The 17,850-nt window shown below is 39.6% G+C and overlaps 1 protein-coding gene across 1 annotated transcript; it reads right to left on the bottom strand.

Annotated features, from left to right (window-relative positions):
- Window positions 1-1,779: 1,779 nt before the first annotated feature.
- Window positions 1,780-17,348, bottom strand: LOC139947791 (uncharacterized). The gene is made up of 17 exons (XM_071945623.1): window positions 17,245-17,348; window positions 16,369-16,470; window positions 15,751-15,990; window positions 15,059-15,221; window positions 13,831-13,961; window positions 11,901-12,161; window positions 10,996-11,121; window positions 10,287-10,434; window positions 9,685-9,746; window positions 8,690-8,866; window positions 8,147-8,257; window positions 7,344-7,525; window positions 6,890-7,012; window positions 6,137-6,248; window positions 5,875-5,971; window positions 5,253-5,352; window positions 1,780-4,731 (listed from the first exon to the last, which is right to left on the bottom strand). The coding sequence occupies exons 2-17, from the start codon at window positions 16,448-16,450 to the stop codon at window positions 4,651-4,653; spliced, it is 2,196 nt and encodes a 731-aa protein (XP_071801724.1). The 5' UTR covers window positions 16,451-16,470; window positions 17,245-17,348; the 3' UTR covers window positions 1,780-4,650.
- Between the last annotated feature and the right edge of the window lie 502 nt (window positions 17,349-17,850).

Raw genomic sequence — 17,850 nt, 5'->3', positions numbered from 1 at the left:
TTCGGGCCAACAGCCCGGAACACCTCTTATTTTTGTTCGGTTTTTTTTTCTTTTTCTTCATACTTCTTCTTCTTCTTCTGACCGTCCCTTGTCCGCTAACAAAAGCGCCTTTTCCAAGCTCGTATGAACTTGAAACTTCACACATAATTAGCAATTTATTAGGAGAAGAAACCGTGTGAGTTACGTCACGATGACGTCATCAATTCTGGAGTTATGAATTTTCTAAGTTTATTATTTCAAAAAATCATAACTTTTGATCTACATGATGGATTGTTACAATCGACACATCATCGGAAAGTTCGTTAAAAACTCCGTAAATGCCTCGCAGACATGATCCCATTTTGATTTCGTCTTCTGGTTCAAAATCGAGTTTGAAAATTCATAATTTCATGTATAAAGAACTACGAAATTTCCCCATTGGTTGTGCGTAACACGTGTGGCGTACACGTGTAGTGTATTAGGCATACTTTATTTGGTGGCATGCTGCCAAGTTTATTGTACTCTGTGCCATAGCGTGATATGCATAGAGCTATATAGCTGTATTTATGCAGAACACTGCGAAAACGATTTCCTCTCAATCTTCGGCGTCAAATTGTTCAAATGTTACCCTTCTGATGGCTTAATGGTCAATGTGTAATTGAAGACGAAGTTTCGCTGAGATGGCCACCTACTTCAGTGATTCATGGGACTTTTAATTATGTGAGAAAACAACAGTACAAAATGACGAACATTGGTCATGTTTTGGTTAAACACCGAGAAGAATCGAGACGTTACATCGATCGACCACTCCCCCCGGGTGAAGGGCGTTTTGGGCCCACGGAATTCACGTCAGTATTACAATATCTATTACTTCTTGAACTTAGCATAATCATCAATTGTTTTGATTATTTGTTAAAACAACTGTCCAAGTTATTCTGATTTAAATACTTTGAAGAAAAAAAATCTCTGGAATAACATAAGCTCTTTTAAACTTTCTCTAGTAGGAAAGGACGTTACGTAAACTAATCTATTTCTACCTCCATGCACAGACATGGATGTTACAATACAAAACATTCAAAGAAAACAGAATGGTTAAAGCATAAGGCCCAAGCAATTAGGAGTGGTCTTGCTAAAAAAAACTGCCGGATTAAACAAAACTTTAGTACAAACAAATCAATAAAACAATCCAGATTTTCATCTTCTTCTTCTCTTCGTCCCTTGTCCTCGAACAAAAGCACACTTCCCAAACTCGTATGAACTTGAAACTTCGCACATAGTTAGATATGCATTAGGAGTGGAACAATGTGTTAGTTAGGTCATGATGACGTCATCCATTCTTGAGTAATAAAAATTCAAATTATTATTTCAAAAAATCATTATTTTTGATCCACGTTTTTTAGGTGTTCGGGCCAACAGCCCGGAACACCTCTTATTTTTGTTCGTTTTTTTTTTCTTTTTAGGTGTTCGGGTATTGAACCCGAACACCTCTTATTTTTGCTCGTTTTTTAGGTGTTCGGGCCAACAGCCCGGAACACCTCTTATTTTTGTTCGTTTTTTTCTTCTTTTTCTTCATACTTCTTCTTCTTCTTCTTCTTCTTCTTCTTCTTCTTCTTCTTCTTCTTCTTCTTCTTCTTCTTCTTCTTCTTCTTCTTCTTCTTCTTCTTCTTCTTCTTCTTCTTCTTCTTCTTCTTCTTCTTCTTCTTCTTCTTCTTCTTCTTCTTCTTCTTCTTCTTCTTCTTCTTCTTCTCAGCGTCCCTTGTCCGCTAAAAAAAGCGCCTTTCCCAAACTCGTATGAACTTGAAACTTCACACATAGTTAGCGATTTATTAGGAGAAGAAACCGTGTGAGTTACGTCATGATGACTCAAAACTATCAGTTGACTTAATAACATAATTTATCTCATCAAGTCGACTTAGATCAAATGTTAAGTCCACTTACTGACATAATTTATCTCACCAAGTCGACTTACAGTTTACTTATACACAGCCTGCACACGTTGCAAATTGAGATTGCGAGTTAGGGCCCGCGTGATCGCTAATAATGTGGGGCGTTTTTTGTGCCTGGGATGCAGAAGAATAACCACAATCTAAGACTTGAATCAAGTCTACACCTCGTCCAACTCCGATTGTATTAGTCAATTCAGGCATCCTCTTCACTTTTATTTTATGTAACAAGCAAAATTATTAATTTACTGATTTTATTTAAAAAAGGTTAATGGCTGTTAGCAAACTGCGTCCAACTTACACTACATGGTGTACATGTACTTGCAAAATAGGTTTTGACCCTACGTAATAACTACGTGAGAAGATTGAGACAATAAATCATGAATTCAGTTCAAACGGATAAAAGTTTGTTTTCGTCATATTATTCAGCAAACTATAAGCCTTTACACAATGAAAAAAATTTATAACAAAATGTATGTATGGAACGTAGAGCCGAGTTGAAAAGTGACAATACCAAAGTGCAACCATGAGCCGTGAAGTTACAATATTATATGATGGTTGTCAAAAGGATAAAAAGGTTGTTGTCGCCACAACCAACCCCCTTATATTCAACGAACCATGTGAATCTATTCAAACAAACAAAGCCTTCTAAAGAATATCCATGCATAGATTTGCCAGGTGCATAAAATTATGTCCCAGCCAGCACTGTGATTTATGTGTGTTTTACTAGTTTCCTCACTCCCCAACCAAAGTGACTACAATACGTCTCTATTGAATAGCAATGGTATATTTCGACATGGTTTTTATTTACAGCTTTTCCATAGATCCTGTTTTTTATGACTCCCAAAAATGGCCGACCGTGTTAGTTCGCAAAGTAAAAGGAAAACCACGCAATTTCGAGGCAAATTTGTGTGGATCATTTTATTCTACTTTTACAACATCTTTCCAACCATTATGTATTCGAAACAAACGGTTACAAACGCTTTTTATAGACCAACTCGTCCGATCCAAGGCAACGTGTTCCTTTAGCGCATATAATGTTATTTACATAAAATAAGAAAATACTGGAACCCAAAACCGGGCTAAGCTTATACTAATTATGTATCGTTTGGAACCTCCTTAACATCTCCTGCCCTAGTGGTGCCCGATCCAAGGCGTCAAACATGACTTAAAGCCATTGGTCCCTTTCGGTAAACAGTATTGCCCAAGGCCCACACTTCGTGTATCAAAATTTCTATATCAAATAACAAACCTGTGAAAATTTAGCCTGGAGAAAATAACGGGAAAACCCACCCTCATATTCGCGCGTTTCGCCGTGTCATGACATGTGTTTAAAATAAATCCGTAATTCTTTTGACCCAGAGTGGCTCGGTCCAAGTTGTCAAACATAATGATAATGAAGTAAATTTAATCACAAACAATGGAACCCCCATGAGCGGGCTAAGCACGGGCTAATCATACTAATATTCTGGTAGCACCATGTAATGCTTTACAAGGTGCTGTGGCGCAATTTTGCTGCCGATCGGACCGGGAACACCGGGGCGAAATCCTTCTCTGTTCGATAAGTACACTGGGTTTCTTTTATATGCGTTACATAACACATGGGACCAACGGCTTTACGTCCCATCCGAAGGACGAAGCAATGGTTAAGTGACATCATAATTTTGTAAAGTTAAGAAAACTCCAAAACATCTTTTGACCCAGAGGTGCTCGGTCCAAGTTGTCAAACATAATGATAATGAAGTAAACTTAATCACAAACAATGGAACCCCCCTGAGCGGGCTAAGCACGGGCTAATCATACTAATATTTTGTAACCGTTGGAACCTACTTTATATCTTTGCCTGGTCAAACATCATTTAAAGGGGCATTACAGTATTACATTTAGTTTTAGCCCGCAAACGTAAAATTAAAAAGCAACATACAGACTAGGAAATAGAGTGCTCTCATAGTGGTGCACAAGGTTTGATACACACACATCTCAACGCGTGTTCAGGCTGTTAAGTCAACTTCTTAGTTTCTGTAAGTCGACTTGGTGAGATAGTTGTAAATAGTTGCGTTAAATAATAAGTTTACACTTGGCGCCTCATAAGGGAACGTGTTCGTTTAATTGTTAGTTGTTCGGTTTGCTGGTGACGCGTTGTGGGTGGATGTCCATCAACGGCTGTTTAATGCTACACTTGTTACAGGCGTTGCAGCGAATGCTATACATTGTACACTGGGATGGGTACAGGCGCTGCATGTGATGTGCAGAAAATGTTGACTGTCAAATCAGGGCTTGAAACTTGCAGGAAAATTCACAAGACATGGCATGGCGTGTAGCTCTTTTTTTTTTTTTTTTAAGACACCAACTATTTGTTAAAAGACCAGACCAGAAACAATTAAATTGCCTTTTTTTCTACATCAAACCAAAACTTATTTGTTGATCTGTAAATGTTGAAAGGCAGATAGGATTTTCTCATTGAGAGAAAAACATCCTCTGGTGTGACTTTTTTTCAGAACCGTGATCAGAATAAAATATGTTTTTTTTCTGATCTCAAAATAAATAGGCAATTGTTAACTTACAAACTTTTATGCCGAATTTATCATTCATTTGATTGATTGATATTACTAAAATGACCTTATAGTCTTCATCAAAACGGAGTCAAGTTTATAAAGAGTTGTTTCGAAAACCCGCACCCTTTTAATCTAGGTGTCTTAAGATCTTTAAACCATTTATATGCACGGCTTTATAATATCTCATCGAATTCTTCCATCAGCTGTGTGTCGTCATAAATGTCGTCATCCAGTTTATCCAACAGCAGGTAATCCTGTCAGAGAAAAATACACTTATTAATCTTCGAGTAAACACTTAGAACTAAACTTTAATTCCCGGTCCGATGTGCTCGATATACAGCTTTCCAAATGGAACATGTTAATGCACTTTTACACAAGTCAGCGCCATTGTGCTTTTTCTGAGTGAATTTAATAATAATAATAATAATAGTGGCAATTTATAATGCGCCATGTCTGTCTAAAAGACATTCCTGGCGCAGGAGAGATGCCGAAGCCAGATAGCGAAGAATATAGTCAAGCACACAAATAAGTTTTCAAATGGGTAATCACTGTAAGATAGCTCGCAAGCCTTGGGAAACATTCAAACATAATTTCTGTAAACCAGAAACACTGAGGTAACCACCCCTCCCCCCTTTTCCGTGACGTGTGTTCTAGGGTTCGTTAACGTGCAATTACCAATCCCATAGGACACGGTTGCGTTGATTGTGCCTTCTATAATGTTTTAGCCTTAAACTTGGGAACGTATTGTTTTAAGATGAGAGCAAGAAGCTCATACCATTTCCTCGGTGAATATTTCGTCTAACTGCTCATAAAGACTTTGGAAAGATGGCCGCTCAGCTGGATTCTGGAGCCAGCAGCTCAACATCATTGAGTACCTATATCATACAAAACACATTGCGAATATGAATGTTTTAAATAGTTGTATATTTTTGTTTTAAATTTGTTGGTGCCTGATGGGTCTTCAATGCCATGGCCACTGCATGCCAGATAGGAATTGTCGGCTACGGCTACGAAGGTTGTTGTTACGTCATAATAGGGAGTTTTCGTTTTCGACGACGGGTGGTTTTGCGACGGTCTTTCAGCCAACCGTTGTCGTTTTCAGCACAACGAAGATTCATCCCAAGTACTATCGTAGAAATTGAGGGACAACCGTCCTCAAAGCCGACGCATGCGCAGATGACGCCAAATGTCACCATTACCGTCGCAGAACCATCCGTCGTCGTAAACGAAAACTCCCTATAAATGACGCGGTGATGACGCATAGCCGTACACAAATTCGGGCTCAGCACTATTTTGGGAGGCCTATTTATAAAACTGTTATCAACTTAATAGTAGGTGTTTTTTTCTTCATTTTTGATAATTACAAATCATTTACATGTGTCATAAAATAAACTTACATCTGTTCATTGCAGCTTGGTGGACTCGGCATACGGTAGCCATTCTGTAGTTTGCTTACCATGGTCTTAACAGACATGAGTGGGTACGGCCGGTGTCCTGTAACGCAACCAAATTTAGGTTAAGAAATCAGTGGTCGATTGGGCCTTTATTAGGGTTGTCAGTGTTCTCACTCTACAAACCTAAGGCGTGACTGCAAAGATTATCCAACCCTAATAAAAACAAAAACAAAATCGGTTACCAATTAATACACATGACTCTTACCAAGCGTGACCAACTCCCACAGAAGAACCCCAAAAGACCATACGTCACTTTCCGATGTGTATACGTCACTGACTAAAGATTCCAGCGCCATCCAGCGCATGGGTAGAGGTCTCTGCAAATTAATGATTTCAAATAGTTTCGGTGAAAATAATATCATGTTATTTATATGCCTATATTTTTTGCTCCCTTCGTTAATGGGACACTATGCCTTGAATCGGCGTTTTGGGCTATAAAAAGTGTGTATGTTTTTTTTTTTAAATGAGGAGGGCGTATACGGCTGGAAAGATGCTTTAAAAGTAGAACATAATGATCCACACGTATATGTCTTGAAAATGTGTGGTTTGCACCGCCATTTTGTAGAGTAAAACAATCCATTCATTGCTCTCGGAAGTGTGTTCACGTTCATATTCCTGTTGATAAAAACATCCATGCTTGCAACGTCTAAGAAGTTGTTGTTTGCTACCTTGCTGAAGCCGCCGTGGTACTTGCGTAAAATATATTGCCTTTCGAGTGATCATTCCATCAGCCAACTGGGGCTGAGAAATTTGCCAAGGGCCTGAAAGTTCAAGCTTGATAATGAAAGGGGTGTTGGTACAGAGGTATCACCCTAAGCCATTATGAGGAGTATATGGTGGAAACAATGCCAGGACACTAAGTAGGTTTGGGTTGATTTGTCTGATACACCCAAACCAAACTGTGCACTCCTATGGTGTCCGCATCTCAACAAGCCTAATAGAGCAAAGATGGTCTCACCTTAGATTTTCGGATGTAGATCCGTTCATGTGTGATATCCCGAGAGAGGCCGAAATCAGACACCTTGCATTCCATTTTGTCACTGATCAACACATTACGAGCAGCCAGATCACGGTGGATGCACTTGAGAGGGCAAACAAAATAGTAAGCGCGGGCAATTGAAGATTGCTGTTATTTCTACTTACCTCAATTAAACATTGAATGCATTTAAACGAAAATCTATCAAACATCCAAATAAGAACAAAGGATGGTCATTTTATTCAATAACATCATGACCACCACAACGGAACATACAACACGAAGACAACGACCACGCCCAACAGCCACTGCAGGTGTGGCTGCTCTAAATTCTGTTTATCACCACAGTAAAAGTAACTGTACAGAACGCATTCACAATATATTAGGTCCCACAAACGCTTTTTCAAACATGGTGAAACTGGTTTTGAGTTTTTACCATTTTCGAAGACAAGAAACTCATTCCACTCGCCACATCTCTGGCACACTTGACCAATGTCCGTGAGAGTCTCTTGCTGTAGCCAGTGGAGTTTGCATAGACTGGGTCTTGAGTTTTGCACGCGTTGAGGTAGCTCTTCAGATTACCTTTAGCAAGGTACTCCATTATGATATAAATGGGATCTATGGAGTCAAACAGTTGAACATCGAAACTTCACAATTCGAGATGATAGAGGATGAAAGGTCAGGAATGTACTTGGCTTGGCACTGCCATATGGATATTTTGTTGATACTCTAACACATAAAATTGGACGATAGTATGAATAGTTTGAATATAATACAATAATGTATACTTTTAAATGGTGGCAGCGGTGGGATGGAAAAGAATGAAACACAGATGACAGATTCTTTAAACGAATGGCTATGACTATGGTTTTCTGCACCGACTCTCACTTATTGTTGCTGTTGTTGTTATTATAGTGAAGAGTATTTCATGAACTGTTGCCCCACCACCCTCGGGTCGGGACACTGTTAGTGTTATACTGACCCGACCGACTGACTATAAGCTTTCTTATTGGTAGTGATTGAATGGTTAATTGATGGTGTTACAACAAACCAATTGCCTTAATGTATCCTCTCTTTTTTGTCAGATATTGACACAATTTCATTCTGACATTTGTTTTAACATAATTGTTTTAATCTAGTGTATTGTTAAGAGCCTCGAATTCAGATCACTCTACACTACCCCTATATATACCGTATACAGCAATGGCTTCTACATGAACCGAGAACCACATGTTTTACCTTCTCTTACGCAACATCCCAGCAATCGGACGATGTTTGGATGTGAACCAACTGCTCTCATTAAGTCCAACTCTTGAAGAAGGTCACTCTTGGCCTGAATGTCGGCACCCTCTTTTGTAAAAAGAAAAATAATAATAATTAAACAAACCAAAGTGACACATTTTTTTCAATTTTTTTTTTATGATCACCGTTTTCAGTCCCCAAGCATTTTTCATCACCAAGGTGGGCGTCGGCTTCGGCGTTCACTGTCGGTCATGTTCATGATTGGTCCCCAGTAACCTATACGTCTGCATCGTAAATGCAACGGGTGATGGAAAACAGATCTCTTTAGCTGAGCTGCTGTGACTGCTGTGTTTATTTTTGCGTGAAATAGTTGCAACTTTTTTTCTTTTTTTAAGTAAACCATCACAAGTTTACCTTTACTGAAATTGGGTGTGGATGATAATCAGCCATTTTGATGGTGGACACACTATCTATGACACTTAGTTTGGGTAAATGTGTTTGCATACCAAACCAAACAGTGGTCATGATCTATACATTCACCTTTGATTGTTTTAACGGCCACGATGGTATGTTTCTTGCTTTCTTCGATTCCTATTGCTGTAGCCAACAACACCCGTCCGAAGTTTCCTACACCCAGCTCACCCGTTATCACAATGAGATGCCTCGGGAACGAGAGACTCGTTTCTGCGTGGAAAGATGTTCCATCTTTGGAGATATCTGGAGGTTTAGAATGACAATGGTCGTTCTCAGTCATGGGCGTCGATCAGGGAAGGGACAGGGGGATATTAGTCTCCCGACCTTTTGAGGGGAGGGGGACACAATATCAAAATGTCCCTCCCTCCATGTTTTTGACCACCTTTGTCATGAAGTTCAAGTATTGTACTGTGTATTAAACCAGACCATATTTTGTCCCGCCATCGGCTTCAATCCTGGAGGCAACGGATAACCACTTTTTTAAAGGGTGTGGAGCACAATATCAAATTTCCCTCCGTGTTAAATTGTTTGGACGCAGTCATTAAACAAAATGACTCTACGGCACTGGATTCTATTGGCAATCACTCAAAATAGTTGTTCGCATAAAAATGTTACTTGGTAACGAGCAATGGAGAACTGCTGGTAGTATAAAACAGTGTGAGTAAACGGCACCCTCTGAAGTAACGTAGTTTTTGAGAAAGAGGTAATTTCTCACTCAAATATTTGAATCTGAAAAAAGGCCTCCGAAGCCTTTTTTGGCATCTTACAAGCACAACAATTAATTTGTGCAACAAGGGTGTTTTTCTTTCATTATTTTCTTGCAAGTTCGATGACCTTTTGAGTCCATATTTTCACAGGTTTGTTGTTTTATGCATATGTTGAAACACACCTAGTGATAGTACTGGTCTTTGACAACTACCAAAGGTGTTCAGGGGTGGATTAAGAGTTGAGACTAATCCAATCTCGAGTTAGGACGAGTTACTCGTCCTAACTAATAGGACTAGCCTTCAGTTTTTCGAACCCAGTGCCTTTAAGCTGATAGTGACAAACTGGTTACTTACCATTGAAGTTTGCTACGTCAGGCACTTCGGGAAATTTGCGGGTTTGGAGCACCAGTTGGGATCTGAAGTAAAGATACAGAAAAGTAAGTCTATGGAATAGGCCTATACGACTGCTGTTTGATATTGGCTACAGCGATGATTTAAACCATTTTTTATATGTGGAGAAAAATAAATAATCGGATCTAAAAATGGCGGTTCGCGAAGTTCACGAAGTAAAAAGGAAAACCACACACACAATAACAAAGAATAAAAAAAACGACAAAGTTACATAATTTGGCAAATTTCTTTTTACGGTCCACGTAAGTCCCCTGGTGGGCGCTGCGATGGTTTGAACCACTTTTATTTAAGGAGGAAAAAATAATCGATTCTACAAAAACCTCACAGCTGGCACTTTCAAAATAATTTCCAACCATTTATTTCAAAACAGTCGGTTTCATGGCCTTAAGCGCCTAATCCGAAGGCAACGTCCCTTATGTTTGTGGTATCGATATTACTCGTTTTGTATGAGAAAGGAGACAATGAGTGGACATAATTATTTTTAAAAGGTTGGTGCGACCAAATGAGATTTGGTTTGCATAAGGTACATAATGTATAAACTTCACCCTTCATTTTCGACGATGTCGTGGCGCATTTCTTGTGCCATTTGAGTTCCGTCTCGTCTGTGCTTCCGTTTGATGACACAAATGGTTAGAGAGGCTGCGACTGCGCCGAAGACCATTACCAACAACGGCACCAACCAAGCTATCATGTCTTGGAAAGATACAAAACACTATTTTAAAGCATAAACTAGCTCTGCTGCATAACTGATGACCGCAATGAGCAATAATCTATTCCCTCATTTATAAATTGCTGAACGGGAGTGGTGACACCGTCAGAAGTGCTGTACCCCCCTTGAAAATGTTCTTCTGTGAGAACTGAACCTGTACGTCAAATTATCTTCTGATATAGGCCTAGGTTATAAATTAAACAAACACACACCAAAACCACACACAATGCACTTTTTCGAAACCACGGCTTCGGCTTTGGATCAGGCTCCGTTCTCTCGTCTGAAGCCCATACGCAAAGCACACGCAAATGTCAAATCACTCGCGGGGCCAAGCTAGCCAGAGCCGAATCCAAAGCCGAAGCCGTGGTTTCGAAAAGGCCCATAGGCTGATTAATCAAAGGACCAGGGATTTGTTTTACACGGCACTTGGTTGTTGGAAAAAAAGTTGGAATGGAATGAGTTTCGTATAGGAAGTTTTTTTGTAAATTGTTGACATATCAAAATGGAGTTCCTTGTTTGTCATAATACTAATGGGTGGAACTTACTGATAGACTTAATTGAGCAGGTAGCTCCTTCGAATCCAGGTTGACACTGGCACCTCAAGCCGTTCGGTACATCGATGCAGGTGGATCCATTGGAACACTTAGTGGAATTATCACAATAATTGACTTCTGTACATGAAACGAGAGATATCAGTAATTCAAACAATCAGTCTCCTAACGATGACTAGAGCAAGCTAGACGAAACGTTGAGACAATTTTTTTTAAAGAACTCACTCCAGTGAAGTTAATAACGATCCTATAAGCTATAATAGTATAGTCCCAGCCGATTTTCTGCCTTCCGCCCAGGTAGGCCTATAGTTAAAAAGCAGAAAAGTTCTTTTCAGAACTGAGAAGACTTCCGAAAATGCCGATAAATCTTCTCCGCGGTTGTAGAATATAGCAAGACAGTTCTCTATGGAACAAAATATACATGGAAAGTAGACAGATATGGTGCTATCGCAAACATATTGATACTTCACCATGCCAATGCCTCAAATCCCATAAAATTCAAACTATAGGCATTTTATCACGGTGACTTAATTCCATCACTTGTTCCATGCGTCTGTTTAAAACCCTTCAACTTCAACCCGAAATGACTTGATAGTCGAACTAGAAATTCACATAAGGTAATCACTGTCCTACCACTTCCCATGGTTGTAGCGTAAACTTGTGTGTAATCCCTGGCTATATTCGGCATTTACGGGTCGACTTCTGACTGGCTCACTGAATGAAGATTCTGACAAAATAGAGATACCGCCACCGTAGTTATGGCTAGATCTATAAGTGACTATATAGAGCGCCAGCAATTTTCAGTAGGGTCAAATCCCGGGCTTGTCAGTTTTTCTTTCAACCCAAAACTTTTAAAATCTAGTCAGTTTCTCTAATTATTTGATAATAAATCAGCAAACCTGTTTGAATGCGAAATCCTCCGGTCATTTCGTTCTTTGTGTCAGCCTCATACGGTGAGAAACCCCCTCTGCCGCTCTTCCGCATGTGTAATATCCTGTAACTGTTTCGGTCAGTCCAGACCAGTTGGTCCCCGTATATCTCCAGATCATAAGGTTCAAGAACAATTAGCAATTCTGTCACCAGAGCTCTTTCGTTGCCCGATAGGTCACTCTTTTCGATTTTAGGAGGAAGGTTATCATCAATCCAGTACAGTTGTTCTTCTATAAACATTTTAGAGAATGAATAATTGCTTTAATGGTAAATTAGCGGTGCAAGTAGGTTTCTTTTTTCGGGTAAAAAAGAAAAATCAAAGTTATTCAACCGATGTAAACCAAACTTGTTCAAACTAAACCCTTATCCCACACCGCATGATCTGCGATCAATGACCGCTTCATCTGTAGTGAACATTGTAGTTATATTTTACAAATTTGCAACTTCTCAGCACATTTCGTGGCCGATTGTGGCCCAGGTTGTGCAGATACCAAATACATATTGTAACGATTCCGGGGTGGGGTATGGTTCTTATGAATTTAACCAAGCCGCCACTCTGGAATCTGAAGAAGCCACAGGGTAAGGATGAAACATAATATTGGGGGATTGTCCTTAAATTCCACTATTGAGGCACATTGAAATAAATCAACGGTTTCAAACAGAGGGTTGACATTAACCGCAAGGAACTACACAGTGTGTATTTTATATTCAATCATCACAAATCACAAAATGTACATAGCGCCCTCTCTTGATTCAAACGGTATTAACTTAAGGTATTCTGCAATCAATCAGTCCGCTGGTTCATTCGCACGCAGCAGTACATGGTAGCGTGGCTGCTCGTGTTGTAGTAATCATCTAATGAGATTCGCCAATAAAGTGAGTAGCATCATTTGCGTGTGTGTGTTATCTTGAATGGTCTTGAGTTCTTGAGGTCTTGAATGGTCTTGAGTTCTTGAGGTCTTGAGTGGCGATCTCTAGTCTGGGAAGCGAATGAGCCCTGAGCTTTTAAAAGTATTCATCGCTTTATATATCCTAGAAGAAATGCGCGCTGCACGCAGCTTGCCTAAACCAGGGAACTGATTGGTTAACATGCAAATAATAAGAACATAAATGTAAACCCATTCGGTAGCCTGCGCGTTTTCAGTTAGTCAGCGTGCGCGTTTGCGCGCACACGAACGCACCGTCCAAATCACGCAATCAAAATGTGTGAACACCATAGAGCTATATAGCTCTATGTACGTATAGCTCTATGGTGGTGAACACTCAGTTTATAAACACAAAGGAAAAAAGCAATGAATTAGCAGGACATTATATTAAAGCAAGAGATAATTTAAATTGTCTCAACAACTCTGTAAGGTTAAACAAAAAGCGGTCTCCGCCACAATATGCTCATGTATGGTGGACAATGGTCATCTGACGATCAGATGGTCAATAAAAAAAAATTGTACAAAGATAATTTCCTCCCACATTGTAGCCAAACTTGGACAAATGCAGTCTGTGAGTGTATTGATAAAAATGTGTTGTAATTGTGTAGTGGTCAGTGGTGGCATTCCCCCTTAAGAATTAATTATTATTTTGTTTCTCAGGCATTTTATCCGACTGTGGCATGCAATTTAAGAAAGATTCATTTCTGACTTGTGATACACATAAGCATGCATCGCGTGCCAATGATCACCCCTGGCAAGTCAGTAGTGGTCCATACAGTCATTTTTACCCTGATGTACATGTAAGTAGCTTTCTGACAATGGTCACCAGTATTATAGGCACCTTTTCTACAGTATTTGTTGCCCAATGATTGGCAGAGGAATTACTTTTCGCCTTGATACAAACAGCATTCGTGCTTCGTGTCACTTGTTTTCATATTGGGTAAACTAGTTGTGTTCTTTAGTAAGATCTTACCTTCATAATCAATAGCTAACCCATTTGGCTGAAGTAAATTCCCCACAACGATGATCGTCGCATTTCTACCGTTTGAGTCTGATTTTCCGATTGTACCATTCGTGTTTAATACACAGGTCCAGTAGATATTCCTGAAATAGTTAAGTTAAAAATAAAATAAAACATGATGCGTGAGAGACAGAGAATCTTTAAAGGTATTCAATTACGAGTATGTCGTATCACAACCCAGGTCTTTTGCACTCAAATGTATATTGCACTAAATTTGAAATTGAAGTGTCTGTGTGTCGTGATGTATCATGGCAACGTCCTCTCGGTTTGTGGTTCTATCTGTTGCAACTTGTTCTCAGCTCGGTTCGTTGATTTGGTAATAATCAGGTTGTTTTTACTGGATGAAATCATTAATTGTTTATTAAAAAGGCAAACTGGTACGGTTCAATACAGTATGGGAGATAATAAAGCATTTATGGAATTACACGAATGTCATTGGACTTTGGTTGCCCTTGTCTTGGCCTTGGTGCTATACTACAAATTAATGTTTCCCATTGGAAGCAAACTCTAAAGGATGGCCTTCAGGGCGTGTACAATTATAGCCTTGACTCAAGGCTGTTGGCGTAGTGTGCCCCGGCCCGGCGCGATTCGGCAGTCTGCACGCTAGTGCGTACACGAGCAATGTACATGTATCCAGTACATTGTATGTACAGTACATTGTACAGTGAGAACAGTATAGCGAAGTCGTGAGTACGGTCGTGTCTTTCTACTTTCAACCTCGCACACGTGGCTTTAAAGTACTCATGATGTATCGTACGTGTACCATACAGATGGTACTATACATACAGTAGGTATGTGTGTGTACATACGCTGTACACGTATTATATGCACTGTGTTATGTATGGGGTGCGCTGGCGGAACTCAGTGACGGGGACTGGGATTTTGCAGGTCGCGGCTGGCTGTAGCGCCTTGATCAAGGCTACCTCCGCATGCGGTTAGTGGTACGAGTGCGGATGGCTTGTGTGCACAGTAGTCGTACGATGTGACAGGTATACGGGTGGGTCATGCGGTGTGATCGCACGCACCACGCACAGGGTATACGGGTGGGTTTACAGCGGCGTCTTTTCGGAGCGAATAATGCGACTGCCTTGAGCAAGGCTAGTACAATTATTATGGATGCAAACAAAATTGAGAGTAAAATGTGCTATCTGTATAATTCCCCACTTATGGATTTACTTACTTTAAGACCTGATCAAATAGGATTTCTCTGAGATTGACAAGATCCTCCACAATAATCTCAACGGTTCCTGTACCATTCATCGGAGCTCTCGCAATGTACCCCAATTCAATTTCTGTCCAGTAAATCATCCTGCCTTCAATGTCCAAGGTCAGCCTGTCCGGATCTAAACAAAAATGATTTCAGTACCACTGTTTGTTTTCGTCAACTCCAAAATCAAAATGCAAGTACCAACCATGCAGTAAAAAATCACTACCCCCAGCTTACATAAAATCATGTTTCTTCCTTCTTAAAGGCATTGACACTGTTGGTTCTTACTCAAAATAGTTGCTAGCGTAACAACTTACTTGGTAACGAGCAATGGAGAGCTGAAAAACATTGTGAGAAACGACTCCCTCTGATGAAGTAACGTAGTTTTTGAGAAAGAAGTAATTTGTCAGTAAAATATATTTTGAATTGGTTTCGAGACCTCAACTGAGGTCTCGAATTCAAGCATCTGAAAGCAAACAACTTGTGCGACAAGGTTTTTTTTCTTCCATTAGTCTCTCGCAACTTCGACGACCAATAGTGAGTTCAAACTTTTTATGCATAATTTATGTACCCTAGTCGCAAGTGAGAAGACAGGTTTTTGACAATAAATTACCAAAGGTATCAAGTGCCTGTCGAAGATATTTTGAAACTTATACATAACTCACGATCAAGTCCATCTACAACAATGGCTTGGTGGCTGCCGTCAAGACGTGCCCGGGAAATAGTTGCCGCAGGCTTAGTTCTGATGTCATCCCAGTACACCATTTTTTCCACGGGGTCATAGTCAACATCCACAGGGTTTATCAGCCCTTCGAGAGGTATCGTCACTGCGTCGGCTAGTTCCTTATCCATGCTTCCTACCGATATTGTTACATTTTTTATATCCACGAATATCGCAAAGTCACCTGCAATTTAAATTCTGAACTATAATTTATTAATATTACAAACAGCTGTGAGGGTGAACAATATTCAAGAAACCCTCGACATACAAATAGGCCCTAATGCTCTCAACAATTGACGACATTAAAAACATAAATAAACGTATGGAATTCAATATCTGTCATCATGCGTTGCCGTTGCGTCGCCATAGGGTCTTGCCCATTGGGTGAGGAGCCAAAGTTACTTGATAGTTGTTGTTGTTGTTGTTTACAACTGTCCTAAAAGTTTAAATTATTTGAAATTTCAATGAATCCAACCACTTTTGTTGCCTATAATTATCATAAATGAAACACAATTTTCCTTAGAACTCAAGTAGGGCCTAGTCATTTAATAACGTAACTTGCCTGCATGAGTCAACCTGAGAAAGGCTTGTCCCATCGCGATAATAACCAACAGTGACGTCATCTCAATCACCGAGCATTGCATGGCCGGCAGCGGTCGATTTACTATAATAAAAAAATATAATAAAAAAAGTAAAGACCATGGCACAATCTCATGCATTTAGTTCTATCGGTTAATTTCCAAGAAAACAAATCCTTCACGTGTCTGTTTTTCTCATCATTTCCATTGGGGTGTGGTGGGAAAATGTATCTTTTAGGCCTTCGTGCTGCCGAACGAAGTGTTCCATTAGCATGCAGTTGGTTGCCTCCAAGTTCCCTTTAAAAAACCTGTGTGATGTGGCCTTAAAGGCAGTGGACACTATTGGTAATTGTCAAAGACTAGCCTTCACAGTTGGTGTATCTCAACATATGCATAAAATAACTAACCTGTGAAAATTTGAGCTCAATCGGTCATCAAAGTTGCCAGATAATAATGAAAGAAGAAAACACCCTTGTCACACGAAGTTGTGTGCGTTTAGATGATTGATTTCGAGACCTCAAGTTCTAAATCTGAGGTCTCGAAATCAAATTCGTGGAAAACTATTTCTTTCTCGAAAACTATGGCACTTCAGAGGGAGCCGTTTCTCACAACGTTTTATACCACCGACCTCTCCCCATTACTCGTCACCAAGTAAGGTTTCATGCTAATAATTATTTCGAGTCATTACCAATAGGTCCACTGCCTTTAAAAACAATTTCAATTGAATCAACAAATCGTCACATTCATGTTCTCTCAATGGACAAAGCTCGTTCGTATTCAGGTTGAACCAAGTGTTTCAAATGCTGTTATTTTTTGTGTGGTCGTTATTTAAAAGTGGATGTCAAAATTATTATACTCACCAGAAATCCGTTCGATTTATCCCAACATCATCTCATGTTATGTGCTTCTTCCTACTCGCAATAGCAGGTTCTGTCTATTGAGATAGTGCTGTTCCTTTCTCTTATACACGAAGGCTTACTAAGAAACCTCCAACATAAACACAGGTAATTACACATAATGAATGGTTAATTCGATATGGATAGTTCGCAACGACTTTCATTATTTACTGGGAAAATTCGTGTGAAGAAAGTGAAAGGCCCTTTTGATTGAAACGAATGTTTATTTTGGAAACAATCACAAAGCTGTAGCTACATCTCTTTTCATTGTAGGCCCCCCATTAGAAGAAAATTTTGTGTTTTTATTTAAAAATCGAAACTTCTTGAAAGAAGTTGATATATTATGCCTACCTTTGATAAGGAAAATATGGGGGCGGGAACCAACATGAAATGTTTTCCTTTCTTCTCATTCCAACTTTGAACGAAGAGCTATAGGTTTTACTTTCACATGAATACAAATATTAGAACCGTACTAGATGACAAAATATAATCACGAGGTGAAACCTGGACTGTTCCGATTCTCGATGTGTGTAGAAAAGTGCTTTTCTAGCGATTGTTTAGGTTTCACTT

Source organism: Asterias amurensis, chromosome 1 (genome assembly GCF_032118995.1).
Source record: "Asterias amurensis chromosome 1, ASM3211899v1".
NCBI classification, from domain to species: Eukaryota; Metazoa; Echinodermata; class Asteroidea; order Forcipulatida; family Asteriidae; genus Asterias; species Asterias amurensis.
This window is presented reverse-complemented; position numbering and strand designations above follow the sequence as displayed.

Coding starts and splice junctions, on each gene's coding strand:
- LOC139947791 (XM_071945623.1), bottom strand. CDS start 16,450: ATGCAATGCTCGGTGATTGAGATGACGTCACTGTTGGTTATTATCGCG. Junction 9,747..10,286: donor GACATCGTCGAAAATGAAGG/GTGAAGTTTATA, acceptor TCTTTACTTCAG/ATCCCAACTGGTGCTCCAAA. Junction 7,013..7,343: donor GTTTCTTGTCTTCGAAAATG/GTAAAAACTCAA, acceptor TGCCCTCTCAAG/TGCATCCACCGTGATCTGGC.